This window comes from Hypanus sabinus, chromosome 2 (genome assembly GCF_030144855.1).
Source record: "Hypanus sabinus isolate sHypSab1 chromosome 2, sHypSab1.hap1, whole genome shotgun sequence".
In the NCBI taxonomy this organism is placed as follows: Eukaryota; Metazoa; Chordata; class Chondrichthyes; order Myliobatiformes; family Dasyatidae; genus Hypanus; species Hypanus sabinus.
Genome location: NC_082707.1, coordinates 167,492,644 through 167,508,219, shown reverse-complemented (window position 1 = coordinate 167,508,219; position 15,576 = coordinate 167,492,644). Strand labels below are relative to the sequence as shown.

Below are 15,576 nucleotides of genomic sequence, written 5' to 3'. Positions count from 1 at the left end.
AACATATGACAGTCCCGCTATTCCTGGAATTAACCTTGTGAACTCCCTCAGTAGCAAGAATGTCCTTCTTCAAATTTGGAGACCAAAACTGCACACAGTACTCCAGGTGGGGTCTCACCAGGGCCCTGTACAGCTGCAGAAGGACCTCTTTACTCCTGTCCTCAATTCCTCTTGTTATAAAAGCCAGCATGCCATTAGCTTTCTTCACTGCCTGCTGTACCTGCATGCTTGCTTTCATTGACTGATGTACAAGAACAAGATGTACTTCCCCTTTTCCTAACTTGACTCCATTCATGATGAAGGGTCTTGGCCCGAAACATTGGCTACTCTTTTCTCACGGATGCTGCCTGACCTGCTGAGTTCTTCCAGTGTTGTGTAGCAATGGGATGAAGTGTGGGATTTGCACGTAATTGGTGGAAAAGCGCAGTGACTCAGGATTGGTGGACTGGCTGAATGACGGCGTAGACAGGTGGTGTTGTGATTGGTGGAGCGCTGGTGAAGAGGTGATTGGTGGAGGGTCGCTGTGGGAGTGACGAGTAGCAGGAGTTGGTGCTTGGGTGTGCGGTGGGAGCCTTTCTGAAGGGGGCTTTTCATGTCCGGTGCAACATGGCAGCTGAGGTGGGAGAAGAGTGGAAGATGGTGTAAGGGTTGAAGTGTCCAACTGGAGCATCGTAAGTGCTGAATGTGAAGCAAATACGAAGAGTACACCACTCAGTTAGGCCTGAGGCGCCCGGGGACTGAGGGGAGGCATAGGAATAAATGAGATAAAATATTTACTGCAGGTTCGGTATAGGAGCTTCTCCGTGGCTTTAAGTTGCGTGGCAGTGATTGGTTGAACTATTTTATGATCTATTTAACAAATGTTAGATTACACCCAGGATGTTGTGGGTTAACTAATACATAGGTTTCTTATGAAACTCAATTTTTTTTTTAACTCTGGTTGTATTTTTGAAGGTGTCTTCGTGAGACAGATAAAAAATTACATATCTATGTCCAATCTGTTTAATTGTGGGGAAATATCTGCTAAATTTAGAATGAATTTCAGTGCGATGTTACTTAATATTCTAGGCAAAACTTGAATAGATTGCTTCGTTGGATGTTGTTAAGTAAGTTTGAAATTAAGTCGTTAGCGTTTATTTCGATTTTGGTTTCCTTTGTCCTGAGTTATAGTGAAGGGAACTGCAGTTTATGTATACGTGACTGGGTGAAACTGTAGCATTGGCTCCAGAATATTTACTGATGATGCTCATGGGCCATTTGAAAGATAGGGCAGGATAGACAACAACAAATTCAAATCGTGTAGATTTCTGTTCCTGTATTAGAAGGTGATGGACGGAAGAACTATAGACGGATTTTAAATGAAGAGCAGCAAACCTCCGATACGAGAAATAAAAACAGAAAGTAGTTCGAGCTGCGGTTGTATTGAGAAGCACGTAAAATTTGGCATTTTTGTGCTAATTACTTCTTCCTATTTTCAAGATTGCTAATTCAACTAACAAAGAAATTACTTGAGACTGCAGCAAATCTTTGCCTATAAGTGTATATTTGTTACAAGGAAATTGGATTTATTAAGAAATTTGCTAGCAGGAGAAAGTAGTATTGCTTAGGAAAATCACAATCTGTTCTTCAACTTTGAAAACTTGCCTTCTGAGTGACTGTAACATGCTGTCTTTTTCTTCACCTGTTCATTCCCACTATTTTCTTCTCTCCCCATCTTTCTTTATATACTTCCTTCTCTTTAATCTTGTACTCTGAAACTTTTTTGAGCTACTATTCCCTTTGTCATTTAATTTAATGTTTCATGATTTCTTTCCAAAACTGTTGATGCTTGAGCAACTCCTTGCCTCTGGTTTGTTCTGTCACAGACTGGGCTAATCTTTGTCTGAGACTCTCACACTTGTCCTGTTGTATTCTGTGACTCCGTTCAATTTAGATATTATGCTTAGTTGGGGAATCTGGGGCAATATGTGCTGGACCAATTCAGTGGGTCATTCGGTCAGGTGATGGATTCTGATCTGAAATGTCAATGTCCATTTCCATCCACTGATGGTGAGAGACCCACTAAATTCCTCCAACATCTCAAGTAGCATCATTTTTGGCTTAATTTACCATGTTTCAATTCTTGACCTTGTAGAAAGCTGATGGAGTTTATATCTGTTTTAACACCTTTGTTAAAATTCTGATCCACAACAGCATTAAAATACAAAGCCATATTGGAAACACTTTAAAATAAAGTTATAAATTTACACATCGCCATTGTTTTGAGCTACCTTTTTAATGTTTTGGGTGGGTGACCTTTAATCAGGACTGTTCTGTTGGAAGGCTATCAAGCAGAACAATTAACTGGGTTTCTCTCACCATAATGCTGCCTGAACTGCTGATTATTTCCTGTGTTTTCAATTCCTATTAACAAAGTCAGAATAGTGAAAAGTAATTTTGTCAGATGTGTCTACTGGCACATAAGAGACTTCCTGAATTTGAAGGAACTGTCATGGAGTTATTGTGATTGTCTGTCATGTCCAAAGATGATAGGAAACCTGTGTGTGGAAAGTTTTTAAAGTGGAAAAGCAGTTCCACTTTCTTGATCTCAGAAGTCTGGGTCCAGTAATACGAACAAGTGTCGCAAACTGAGGTTTTCCTTAGTTGCAGTGAATGACTATGGTGTCTTCTGTGCTTTGTCATGCCCTTCGCTCTCCAAAAAGCTTTGCAGTACCATCTTCCTGGCCATTGATTCTTGGAATAGATCTCATCTGCCCAGTCAGCCGGAGCTGAATTTGCATGCTTGGACAAGCATGTCCCTAGCTCTCTGGGCTATGAGATCAACAGCTTCCCTAACCTGGCTTAGTCCGCCTGTGAAAGCGGTGTAGCAGAGTGTAGCCGTTGTCGCATGTAAACAGCCGCTTGGAGCCACAGGTGAGAGTAGAGTGTCCAGTGTGGACCAAATGTGACAAGCCCCATCACCGCTGTATATGACACCCCACGTAGCCCTGTCATGGAATATAGTGTATAAAGTCAGCAGGAAGACTGGATGGATGACCAAGATGTTGAGTTAAATCATTGTCCAGGAATAATCACAAGTCAAAAGTTAGATGGGATATTAAATTTGGATATAATGCTTAGTTGGAGAAGTATAGGATGATGCTAATTGGAAGGTCGAAGCAGGAGAGGCAAGTTTATTCTGTGAAGCACATGGATGTCATACTTTTTGAAAGCTTATAGAAACACAATTAGAATGCCAGTCAATTTAATGATTTTTGTGCCACTAAATACTGCTTTTCTTAAATCAGAATTTAAATGTTTAAAAGATACATTCTTATGTGGAGTTGTAATTGAATAGAAAATTAAGATAAAGTATAAAAATAAAAGATGAACTTTTGTATTTGGCTTAAATTCTGCGGTTCGCTTTTAGTTTCAGTTCAGAGTGCAAACAAAGCTCCCTTAGTGCTGAAGAAACTGCAGGCCAAAAGGCATCTTGAGATCCAAGGTTCTTGCAGAAAATGAATAAGCAATGGTATTGAGCAAAGCTTACAATTTCATCAAATGAAAAACAATCAGTGTTATTTGGAATTTGAATGCATTTTGTAAATCCATACTATTTGGATTTATTCTTACAAGCACCTGTTCGATTGCTTTTGAATTAGTTAAGAACTTAAGTGGAAGCAGGAGTTGTCTGTTCAGTTCCTTTTTGCTGACTCCACTATTCTATAAGATCATTATTGATTTTTTTTTAATCTTAATGCCTCTTTGCTACACTAACACAATATTCCTAGACTGCTTTGGAAAATTAGTTGCTTTTAGAAAACATGTGCCGGGTAGGATAATTTATCTCCTCTATTATAGTGTGTAATTATTATATTTTATTATTTAGAGATGTAAAGCATTAGATAGAACCCGCTAACTTAACTACGGGTTATAGTAACTAAATTTAAAGTGACACGAAACATAAATACATACAATTTCCTTCTCTCAACGAAATATATTAGCTCTACAGATGAACAGTAAGTCTTTGCTAGGAAGAAATAGTGGTTAACAGAATACATCAATTTCAATAAACAAATCTTAAACAGGGAGTCAATTTGTAATTTATATTTATATATTTCGTATATATACAGTAATGTGCAAAAGTCTTAGTTACAAATATGTAGTTACAGTGCCTGAGACTTTCTGCACAGTACTATATTTGTAAACATGCAGCGGAGAGCGAGTTTATAAATCTGGCGAGAGCAAGGATGTTGGGAATGGTGAGGGTGGAGGGCTGTAGGAAGGTGTGGGACAGTTGGCAGAGGGAGGAGATGAATCAGAATCAGGTTTAATATCACCAGCATATGTCATGAAATTTGTTAACTTAGTGGCAACGGTACAATGCAATACATTGGCATAATTTATTAAAGAGAACTCATGTTAACAAATTTGATGTAGTTCTTTTGAAGTAACAGGGAAAGTTGATCTTGGTGTAGTGCATATGATACCGCACAGTAAACAAGTGAACAACATCTGGCTATGTGGAAACTAAATGCTGTAGGTTAAGGGGTAGAAAGCCAAATGTAATGGTGAGGAGATATATTTTTCTAGATGGGAGTGTGATTTACTGTGGTCTTCCTTGTTTCACCACTTCCTTCCCCCTCTCCTACACCTTGCATTCATTGGGCAGTCCTGTATATTAATAACTTGGATACACAGGACCTGTTTGCTGGATGTGTTTAGAATTTTGGTGCATTAAGAACAAACATCCAGTGGTGGGAGAAATAGCATTGGCAAAATAACCAAACATAATATGAAAACAATACTCAGAGCAATAATGATTTAAGTGGGTCTTTAAATAGTAAAAAAGAGACCATTAACTTCTGCAATTAAAAGAAATAAAGCACTTCTTTCTGAAGTAGTGAAATGATGAAAATACTGGTATTTGAAGTTTATTTCCTCACATTGTTGAAATATTCATCAGCTGATGGATGCAGTTATCAGCAGAGGTGATGAGATACATTACTGGAATACTTGATACTATAGTAATGATAGTCCACCCAGACTGGACCCCCTACAGTTCGCCTACTGACACAACTGGAGAACAAGGATGGTTACATGAGAATGCTTTTCTTGGACTACAGTTTAGCATTCAACACCGTAATTCTATCCAAGCTCAACAGAAAGCTCGGGGACCTCAGCCTTCACCCTGCCTCGCGCAGTGGATCCTGGACTTCCTGTCAGATCGCTGGCAGGGTGATTAGAGTGGGCTCCCTCACCTCCAACCTTCTGACTCTCAACAGAGGAACCCCTCAGGGCTGTGTACTAAGTCCCCTTACTCCTGTCACCACCCGCAGCTCCAGTCTGCTAATTATATTTGCTAATGATACCAAATTGATTGGCCTAATCTCAAACAATAACGAGGTGGCTTTCAGGGAAGAAGTAATCTCTCTGACACAGTGGTATTGTTACATACCCTGTAACTGGGTAACTTACCAGCAAAGATAGAGAGGTCCGTTGAAGTCTGATGGTACTATTTTTAACAGTATTTATTGATAAAAAATATACAAAAATAATATCAATGCAAACCTATAGATAATATATGTCGTCAATACTAAATCTAAAAGTGCGGGTATAATAATAATCAATAAGAAATAAGCTCTATCGTTGTCTCGGGGATAATGTATTGTCCGATGGAAATATAAAAGTCACTCAAGTTCATTCAGGCTGCAGCCTTTGGTTGGAGTCAAGAGAGAGACAGATTTTGGAACTTGCCAGAGTTTCCTTTTTTATGATGACGATCCTTCGAAATGTCATTGGTGTCCTTTTCCGTTTAGCTAAGCCGTTCTTCCGTGGTCAGTCCCGCCAATCCCAGGCAACGGGAAAGGACGCACGCGGGCCCCACAGGCTGTCGCTATTAAACGCTGTCACGGGATTTCTAGCGTTTCTCCTGGTGCGTCTAAAGGGGTTGTTCCCCAGACCCTCTTTTATCCTTACTCACGGGGTCTCAGATGTCAATCAGGTTGGGATGATGCCATCCCTCAACCAGCCCACTTTGGTCATTCCCTGAGGGCTTCAAATAAATAGTACAGTACTCAATACACAATTCCGTCTCCAAGAGACAATGGTCGTTTCCCGTGGCTTTGTATCGCTGAGGGGCCAGGACATTCCAAACCCCATGTGGATTCTGTGTGTCTCTCTCTCATTTCCTGGGTCCCAGACCTGAATTAATAGCAATCTTGCGATTCTCAAAAAGGAAAGGGGCTACTTTGTATCCTTCAGCCCCTCAGAGTTGGGGCACAGTCGTAACAGTATCAAGAAAACAACCTTGCCCTCAATGTCGCAAAAACAAAGGAGCTGGTTGTGGATTACAGGAGGAATGGAGATGGGCTAACCCCTACTGACATCAATTGATCTGGGGTTGAGAAGGTAAACAGCTTCAGGTTCCTCGGCATCCACATCACCGAGGACCTCCTGGTCTGTGCACACCAGCTGTGTTGTGGAAAAAGCCACAACAGCGCCTCTTTCACCTCAGACAGTTGAGGAAGTTTGGTGTGGGCCCCCAAATCATAAGAAATTTCTACAGGGGCACAGATGAGAGCATCCTGACTGGCTGCATCACTGCCTAGTATGAGAACTTTTCCTTCCCTTAATGGCAGGATTCTGCAGAGAGTGGTGCGGACATCCCAACGTATCTGTAATTGTGAGCTTCCCATGATTCAGGACAGTTACAAAGACAGGTTTTGAGGGGAAGAAAAGGGCCTGAAGGATTGCTGGGGAACTGTTCCAGCTGCTACCATCCGGGAAATGGTACCACAGCATAAAAGCCAGGACCAACAGGCTCTGGGACAGCTTCCTCCACCAGACTGATTAACTTATGCTGATTTGAGTGTATTTCTGTTACATTGACTGTTCTGTCTATTATAAATTACTATGATTGCACATTTAGATAGATACATAGCATAAGGGTATTTACTCCTCACGTATGTGAAGGATGAAAGAAATAAAGTCAATTCAATTCAAATCAATACACCACTACTTGAGAAAGATATTACTATTCTTGAAGATGAAGCATAAATTTATGTACAATTTACTGCAAGTTATATGTTGGCTGTGAAAAGTAGGCTTATAAGTCTTGCAATTTAGAAGGGATAATTTGATCAAAGCTTTCAAGGTATTAAGTGGAGCTGAGATTAATGGAGATAAATAATTTCTTCCAGTTCTGGACAGCTTTAAAAAGTAACCTAAAAAAACTAGGGTCAAGTCTTTTGGAAAGAAGTTTAAAGGAGAGTACCAGAAACTTGGAACTCTTCAAAGTCAAAGCAAATTTATTATTGAAGTACGTATATATCACCATATACTTGTTTGTTTGTTATGTGTCATGACCTATGGCCATGATGGTCCTTGGCAAATTTTTCTACAGAACTGGCCTGGTCAGTATATTTACAAGACCGGTGACTACAGCCTTTATCAATATTCTTCGGAGATTGTCTGCTTGGCGTCAGTGGTTGCATAACCAGAACACCATATACTACCCTGAGGTTAATTTTCTTGCAGGCATTTTGAGGAAAATAAATATAATGGAATTTATGACTAAATATAAATGACAAATACTGGAAAGCACACAAAGGAAGATAAATTATGTAAATAATATATGCACCTGAAACTGAAATAATTACCAATAACTATATTAGAGGTATTTAATGCCCAAGTGGAAAAGACTGGTATGTCGAGGTCAGCCATGATCTTACTGAAAAGCAGTCAGTTCGAGGGGCTCACTCCTCTACTCGTGTTCCCGTGATCTAGAAGTTGTGCCTGGCCTGCAAGAATGGTCAAAAGAAACTTGATAATAATTTTTGGAAAGTAATTGGATAAGTATCTGAGGGGTCTGGGGGTTGGGATAGAGAAGTCTTTATTTCTATGGAGAAATTAATCAGTCTGGCTCTCCTGGCTTTTGCCAACCTTGAGGATTTAGACTGAGAAATCTTGTAATTTGTGCAAAATGCTATCTAAATACCTTTGTTATTACAAACATGAGCAAGTCTGCAGATGCTGGAAATCCAAAGTAACACACACAAAATGCTGGAGGAACTCAACAGGCCAGGCAGCATCTATGGAAAAGAGTAAACAATCAATGTTTGCTTGTTTTTGGTGCTTTCCAGTTCTTAAATTGATGGATATCATAACAGCATAAATGAGAAATAGAAAACACCCTAAATAAAAAAAAGCGAAGGACTCTGCTGTTCAATTATGAGTGCATTTAGAGTTCTGGTTTTGGATTATTTTTGTGATGTTTACTTGATCAGGATTGAACAATAGAGCTTTGCTCAGTAAGATCTGCCTTTAAAGCTTCAATGACAGATTAGGCTAGGCCATTCTTTTGTTTATCACACAGGGACAACAGCTAAAGCATGTGAAGATAACATCTATAATCACTTCTCTTTTGAACTTTATTTCTTGAGTTTATGTCAATAATTTTCTTGCTAACATTGCATTGTCCAGGTTTAAACCCGGCCTGATATAGATATAAAAAAAAGTTGGTTTGTTTGCATACTGTAAATAAAATCTAATAATGTTCCTTTTATTTTTTCTAATTAACAGTGTAATTTTGAATGCCATGGCATTAGATGCAAGGTTTACCACCTTTAAGGAGTTCAGTCATTTATATTACCTACTTAATGCGATTCCAGCAAAAGTACAGAAAGGATTTCGAAATGTACTTGTGCACCTCACAGCCCTTGATGCCAATAAAGACTACATTGCAGTGGGCAGTAACATCGGCATGCTGTATCTCTATTGCAGACGGCGGAACAAAATGACAAAATATAATTTAGAGGTATGTTTCAGCATTGGCTTTTTACTGTAGCTATGCAATTAAAGCTGGTTGGACAGATAATGCAGTGCGTTAGACATTAGCTTTTTATTTCTATTGAATTCAGCACACAATCATAGTTCTCCTCACCAGCATCTTTGTGTGATTCATTTGAGTAGTTCCAGTGCAAGTGAACTAGGGGTAGTGATTCTTCCCAAGGCAAAAGTAATGTCAAATAAGTTAGCAAGATAATGAGAAAATAATTTTATTTAAGCACCAAGTCCTGTGTAGCTTCGGGTGTCCAGTTCAGGTGCATTGCAGAAAACTGGGGACATGTTTTTTTCTTATGATGCTTTACTCACCATGTTATGGATTTTTTTGTGTGAACAGTCTCCTTAGTATTTTAGCCACCTTTTACCATATTATCTTTATGCCTTCAGCTTCAGTGAATTTAGTTTAAGTTGACTTTTTACTGTATGCAGGCTGCTTATTTATACCTCCTGGTTCATTTCCACCAGTGCCCAGTCAAGTCCGATCGTTCCTTAATAGAACTGCATGTTCTTAAATTTAAGTACAGGAATTTGTGATTCTGTTCCTCAGAATTTTATTTTGTGTCATCAAACTGTTAGAAGTGGGGATCAGAAGTTGGCCATTCTGCTCCTTTAGCCAACTCAGTCATTCAGTAGGAACATGCTAGCTCTTCTTTTCATGTTAACTTTCCTCACCTCTTCCTCCTCACCCTTGATTTCCTGGCTGACGGGAAATATGTTGATCTCAACCATAAGCATACCCAAGGATTCTGCCTCTATGGCTATTTGTTTAAAGGAAGACATGTAACCTTTTGTAGAAGTTTTTCTTTATTTCATTCTTGGGTGCCTCCTCAATCTGTGACCATGCCCTCTGTTTTTGGACTCTGCCATCAGATGAAATATCTTTATAGCATTCATTCTGTCTAACCCCCTGAGCATGTTAACATGTTCCCGTGTGATCATCTCTTCTAAATTCCAATGTGTAGTTTCCTCAAAGGATGACCTATCCATACCTGTGATCACCTTGTAAATCTTCTGGGAACTGGTTCCAAACACAAATGTTTGCAGTACTTTAGATGTGATCTCACCAGTGCCTTGTGATGTTTCAGTCAGAATTTCCTTCTTTTATACTCCAGCCCTCATGAAATGAGGGCCAACATCCCATTATCCTTTTTTTAACTTACCTGCTATACTAGTGTGTTAACTTCCTTTGTTTCATTGTCTAGGGCCTCCAGGATCCTTTTTCTGCAGTTGTCTGCAATTTTTGACCTGTACTGTCAACAATACTTTTTTTCTCTCTGGTTCTTCCTTCCAAATGAGCAATTATATGATGCACTCCATTTGCCAATCATTTGCTCGTCACTGTCCTATTGATATCTGTCTATAAACATTTGTAATTTCCTCACATTTTTCCATTTTTATGTTTCAGTAATTTTGAATACTATACATTTTCTCCACTTCAAGTTATAATTATAGTGAACAGTTGTGACAGCACTAATCCCTGTGGAACCTCACTGAATTAGTTTAAGATTTTCCAAGTTCATGGTAATCAATAATATGTTAGAAAAATGTTAAAGTAATAATGACAGATTGATCAGCCTATTAATATATATTTTTTGCCTCTATTTTTTGATTAGGATCATCACGTTGACAGTTTCAATCCCAAGGCGCATCTCCAGAATACACAGATTTTTGTAAGGCTAAAAATAATACATTCACAATCTCTGGAACTACTTCTTTGAGTATCCTAGGATGCAATTCACCTGGGATACTTTTTACCCTTTAATCCCTTTTAATCCCTTTGAATTGGTCTCCTTTACTAGTATCTTTTTTGCTAAGTGACATTAACTATCATATAGAGCATAGAACAGTACAACCTTCGGCACATGATGTTGTCTGACCTACTTCATGTTCTATATAACCCTGTCCTCCTACATAGTAAACAATCCTCCAACTTTCTGTCATTCACATGCCAATCAAGGAATCTCTTAAGTCTCCTTAATAGCTCAACCAGAACCACCACACCTGGCAGAGCACTCCAGACATTTACCATTCTGTTTTTTTTCCAAACATACCTCTGACCTTCCCCTAAAACTTCCTCCACTTACATTAAAAGGATGCCCTCTGGTATTAGCCAGTACCATCTTGGGAAAATGTTGTTGGCTATCTGTGATTTTTATCTTGTATACCTCTATCAATTCGCTTCTCCTCTTCCTTCACTCCGGAGAAAAGCTTGTTCAACTTTTCCACATATGACGTCTTCTCTAATCTAGGAGACATCTTCTCTCCACTAAAGCTTCCACATCCTCCTTGTAATGAGACAACCAGAACTGAACATAATACTCCCAAGTGTGGTCTAATCAGAATTTTATAGAGCTGCAACATATACTTGTGGCTCTTGATCTCAATTCCCCGAATAATGAAGGCTAAGACACCATATAACGACTTAACCACCCTCTCCACTTGTGTGAAACTTTGAGGGATGTATGGATGTAGATTCCATGATCCCTCTATTTCTCCACACTGTCATTAACCTTGTGTTCATGTTTAACCTTCCAAAGTGTGTCACTTGATACTTCGCTGGACGAACTCCATCTGCTACTTCTCAACCCAACTCTGCATCTTTTCAATGTCCCATTGTAATCTACAACAACCTTCCATTCTGCCCACAGCACCTCCAACCTTTGTGTCATCTGCAAGCTTACAAACCCACTGCTCTACTTCTTCATCAAAGTCATTTATAAAAAAAACACAAACTTCAGGGGTCTCAAGAGAGATTCCTGCAGAACATCACTAGTCGTCAACCTCTAGGCTGAATACACTCTGTCTACTGTCATCCTGAGTTCTGTGAGCTAGCCAAAATCACTTTAAATGGCTGCATACCCACTATATATAAGTAGTTGGATAAATGGGACCTGATTAGGAATAGTAAACATGAATTTGTGCATGATAGGTCTTATTTAATCAATCTTATTGAGTTTTTTTTAATAAGGTTATCAAAAAGGATGATTGAAGGAAAAGGAGTGGATGTTATCGCATGGATTTTGGCAAGGCCTTTGACAAAGTTCAACACAGGAGGTTGGTCCAGAAGGTTAAGTAACTTAGCATGTAGGATTGAAGTAGCCAGTTGGATACAACATTGGCTTAACAGCAGAAGCCAGAGTGTGGTAGTAGATGTTTGTCTCTGTGACTAAACTGCTACAGGGATTGGTGCTGGTTCCATTGATGTTTATCATCACTTTTAATGATTTAGATGGTATATGTTACACCTGATCAGCAAATTAGCCGATGACATCAAGATTAGGGGCATAATGGTTTGTGAAGAAGACTATCAAATCTTGCAGCATGATTTTGGCCAGCTGGGAAAATGGCAGATAGAATTTCATACTGTATGAGGTGTTGCACTTTGGGAGGACAAACCTGAAAGGCTCTAAGGTATGCTGTAGAACACAGCCATAATTTCTTCATAGTGGCACCACAGGTAGATAGCAGGCAAAGAGAGCTTTTTAAAGTATAGAAGTTGAGATGTTATGGAGTGCTGTGTGCAGTTCTGATCACATACCTATAGGAAAGATATGAATAAGCTTGAAAGTGTGCAGAGAAAATTTACAGGGCTATTACTGGGACTTGAGGACCCAAGTTGCTGAGAAAGGCTGAATAGGTTAGGATGTTATTCCCTGGAATGCGGGAGAATAAGGGACGATCTTATAAGAGTTACACAGAAGATTGGCAGATATAGATAACATGAATGCACGCAGGCTTTTTTTCTCTCAGGATCTGTGAGATTAAAACTGGAAGTCATAAGTTTAGGGTGAAAGGAGAAAAGTTTAAGGAAAGACTGAGGGGAAACTTCTTCACTCGAGTGTGGTGCAGTTGTGAATAAGCTGCCAGCAAAAGTTCAATTAGGTTCAGTTGTAACATTTAAGAGAAGCGTAGTCATGTACATGTATGGAGGGACATGGTTGGGGTGCAAGTAGATGAGATGAGGTAGTAGATCAGGTTGACATAGACCAGATGAGCTAAAGAATTATTTTCTGTGTGTTGTGCTCTGACTCTGTCCAGCCACAACTCCAACAGCATCATCTTGATTTTTAACCTCCGTCCATATGGACTCAGCATCTTGTGAGGTTAGATATCTTTTGTCACAATTGCACCTCTTTTGTTTCTATCCTACCAATTTTCCTTCCCACCTAAGTCAAATGTGAATATTGCCCGATTTGATTCCCTTTCAATATTTCATCTCTATTCCCATCTTTGAGCCATCAGTTCATTTACCTTTTTGTAAATGCCCAATGCATTAAGATACAAAGCCTTTAGGTGAACTTTTTTCCTGTTGCCTTTTGATTTCTCTGCTGCTATCTTACATTCTACAGTTTCTTTCATCTTTATCCCTGTTTCTTTCTCTTTAATGCTCCTACTTTTGTTGTCATTTCTATGCAGTTGCTTCTCAGCCTTCTACAGTAAAAATACAGCCTACATGAGTGTAATCTTTTTGCTTGGCAACCATTTGTAAGGAAATCAGCCATTTGTTAATTTATCTATCGAATATCTGAGCAACCCAAGCAGCTAGGAGTTCAGGGTCTATGCACAAAACTGCTGTTTTCTTGCTATAAAATCATTATTAATTCAAACCAGGTTTATAGTTGGGTGCTTCATTTCAGTAACAAATGGTAAAGAATGTTCTCAATTATTTGGTTTTAGAAATGTTTATCTTTATTATCTGCAATATCTATGGATTTATATAAATTGGATCAAATAGCCTTGTATGCTGTTTATAAAATCTAGTTTTCTATTTCATTCCACTTTCAGGGTAAGACTGAGATTATTAGAGTGGTGAAATTGTTGGCTTGCTTTGATGACCTTGTAGCTGTTGGGACGGCTTCAGGAAGAGTGACACTTTTCCAGTTGGTTTCCCGATTGCCTGGAAGAAACAAGCAGGTAAATAAAATGTGTTTATTTCTTTCTCAGTCTTAAAAATAAGTTTGTACGTATTGCATTTGCTGAGCAATGCTAATGAAACTTACTTTATCAAAGCCAAAGCAGTTTAATGCTGTTTGTGAAATCTGTAACACTAATGGTCCTAGAGCCATACCGCTTGAAAACAGGACATTCGTCTCATCATCTCCACTCTAGCCAGTGAGTACCCATCCACATTAATCACACTTTTCAGCTCTTAGCCCTTAGTCTTTTCTGCCTATGTGATTAAAGCGTTTGACATTTCTTAAATGCTCTCAGAGACTTTCCTTCCACCAGTGCACTCAGACAGAGACTCGCCATTCTCTGGGTGATAAAGGTTGGCCTCAGATTCCCTCTATATCTTTTACCCCTCTCCCTAAATCTATGCCTATATATTTATAGAATAACTAGTTTTATTTCCCTCAGATAAGGGGAAAATGCAGTCTATTCCATCAATACCACTCACCATTTTAAATAGCTCAATTAAATCCCTTCTTAATCTCCTCCTCCAGGGAAAACAAACCTAACCTCTCTATTCTCTCCTCATAACTAACATAGACATAGAAGCCAAATTGGGCAATTTGATCCATCGAGCCTCCTACACCATCTGATCACGACTGTTTTTTTCCCCCCATTCTCCTGCTTCTCCTTATAACCTTTGATGTCCTTACTAATCAAGAACCTATCCTCAGCTTTAGATATACCTAGTGACTTGCTCTCCACAGCTGTCTGTAGCAATGATTTCCACAGATTCATCATCCTCATGTTCCAACCAGGCAACATCCTGGCTGTCTCCAGCACTATCAATTCTATCCTAGAGTGTGGTATTTGATATCCCAGCTGAGCTTGACACCAGTGTTTTATAAAATTGGAGCATAAGTTTCATGCTGTTGTATTCCTGCCCCGTCTAATGCAGGTCATTGATCCATGCACATTACCCATTAGTATAATCACTCCAACGATCTTTGGACTGGCATACTGGGGTTCCTCTGTTCCTTCATACTCCCCAGGGCCCCACCATTCTTTGTGTATGACCTAGCCATATTAGTTCTCCCAAATACTTCACCTCACATTCATCAGGGTTAAAGACCATATTCCTTCTCTCAGTCCATCACATTAGTATGACCCTAGAACCTAAATCTGTCTTACATTGTCAGATACTCCACTGGTCTTACCAATCATGCCTCCCACAGCCACTTCCAAGTCATTCACATATATTACAAACAGCAAAGTTTCCTGCACTCCCTGGCAGTCATCATCAATCACAAAAGCAGCCTCTGTCTCTTATTGCCAAGTCAATTTTGGATCAAATTTTTCTTCTTCTGAGCATTTTGCACCAAAGCAATTCTTGTTAATGTTTGGGAAATATGACTACAACCCTATTTTATCATGTCTCTCTGTTATTTAACTTCATATGTTCCCCTACCTTGTCTTTTCTGTTAGGTGATCTACAATGCTTCTGCAGCAAAATGAAAACACCTTTGTTTTTCTAGTCATATAGCTCATTGAGGAGCCTTTTAGCAAACCCTGTCTTAATACTGAATCATGCACTCCTTGAATAACAGTGCAATGTCACTTGCCTTTTACATACCCCTCTGTCAATTCTGGGATATTAAGTTGCTAGTCATGCTCCGTTTTCAATCATGCTTGAGTGATTGCAAAAGTGTTATAGTCCCATGTGTTAATTAAAGTTCCTCTACTATGTGAGTTAGATTCCTTATACTAAAATGGCTGCAGTTTAGTTTTGAATTCTCAGCATGTGAATTTACCTGCTTATTTTGCTTACTGGATGCAATCACCAAGAGGAGAAAAAGCTAG

The 15,576-nt window shown here is 39.2% G+C and overlaps 1 protein-coding gene across 4 annotated transcripts in view; it reads left to right on the top strand.

The window, feature by feature from the left end:
* The first annotated feature begins 523 nt into the window (after positions 1 to 523).
* tecpr2 (tectonin beta-propeller repeat containing 2) overlaps positions 524 to 15,576 on the top strand; it is a 133,736-nt gene continuing 118,683 nt past the window's right edge. Inside the window, exons 1-5 of one of the 4 annotated variants that reach the window (XM_059958921.1) lie at positions 524 to 671; positions 8,652 to 8,797; positions 10,440 to 10,496; positions 11,795 to 11,880; positions 13,612 to 13,740. Coding sequence is in view for 3 of the 4 variants with exons in the window: in XM_059958909.1 (XP_059814892.1) it covers positions 8,579 to 8,797; positions 10,440 to 10,496; positions 13,612 to 13,740 (405 nt within the window). In the remaining variant the exon portion in view is untranslated. Of the gene's footprint in view, positions 672 to 8,562; positions 8,798 to 10,439; positions 10,497 to 11,794; positions 11,881 to 13,611; positions 13,741 to 15,576 lie in introns of all 4 variants that reach the window. The other 3 variants (XM_059958917.1, XM_059958909.1, XM_059958911.1) reach the window with 3 other exon arrangements.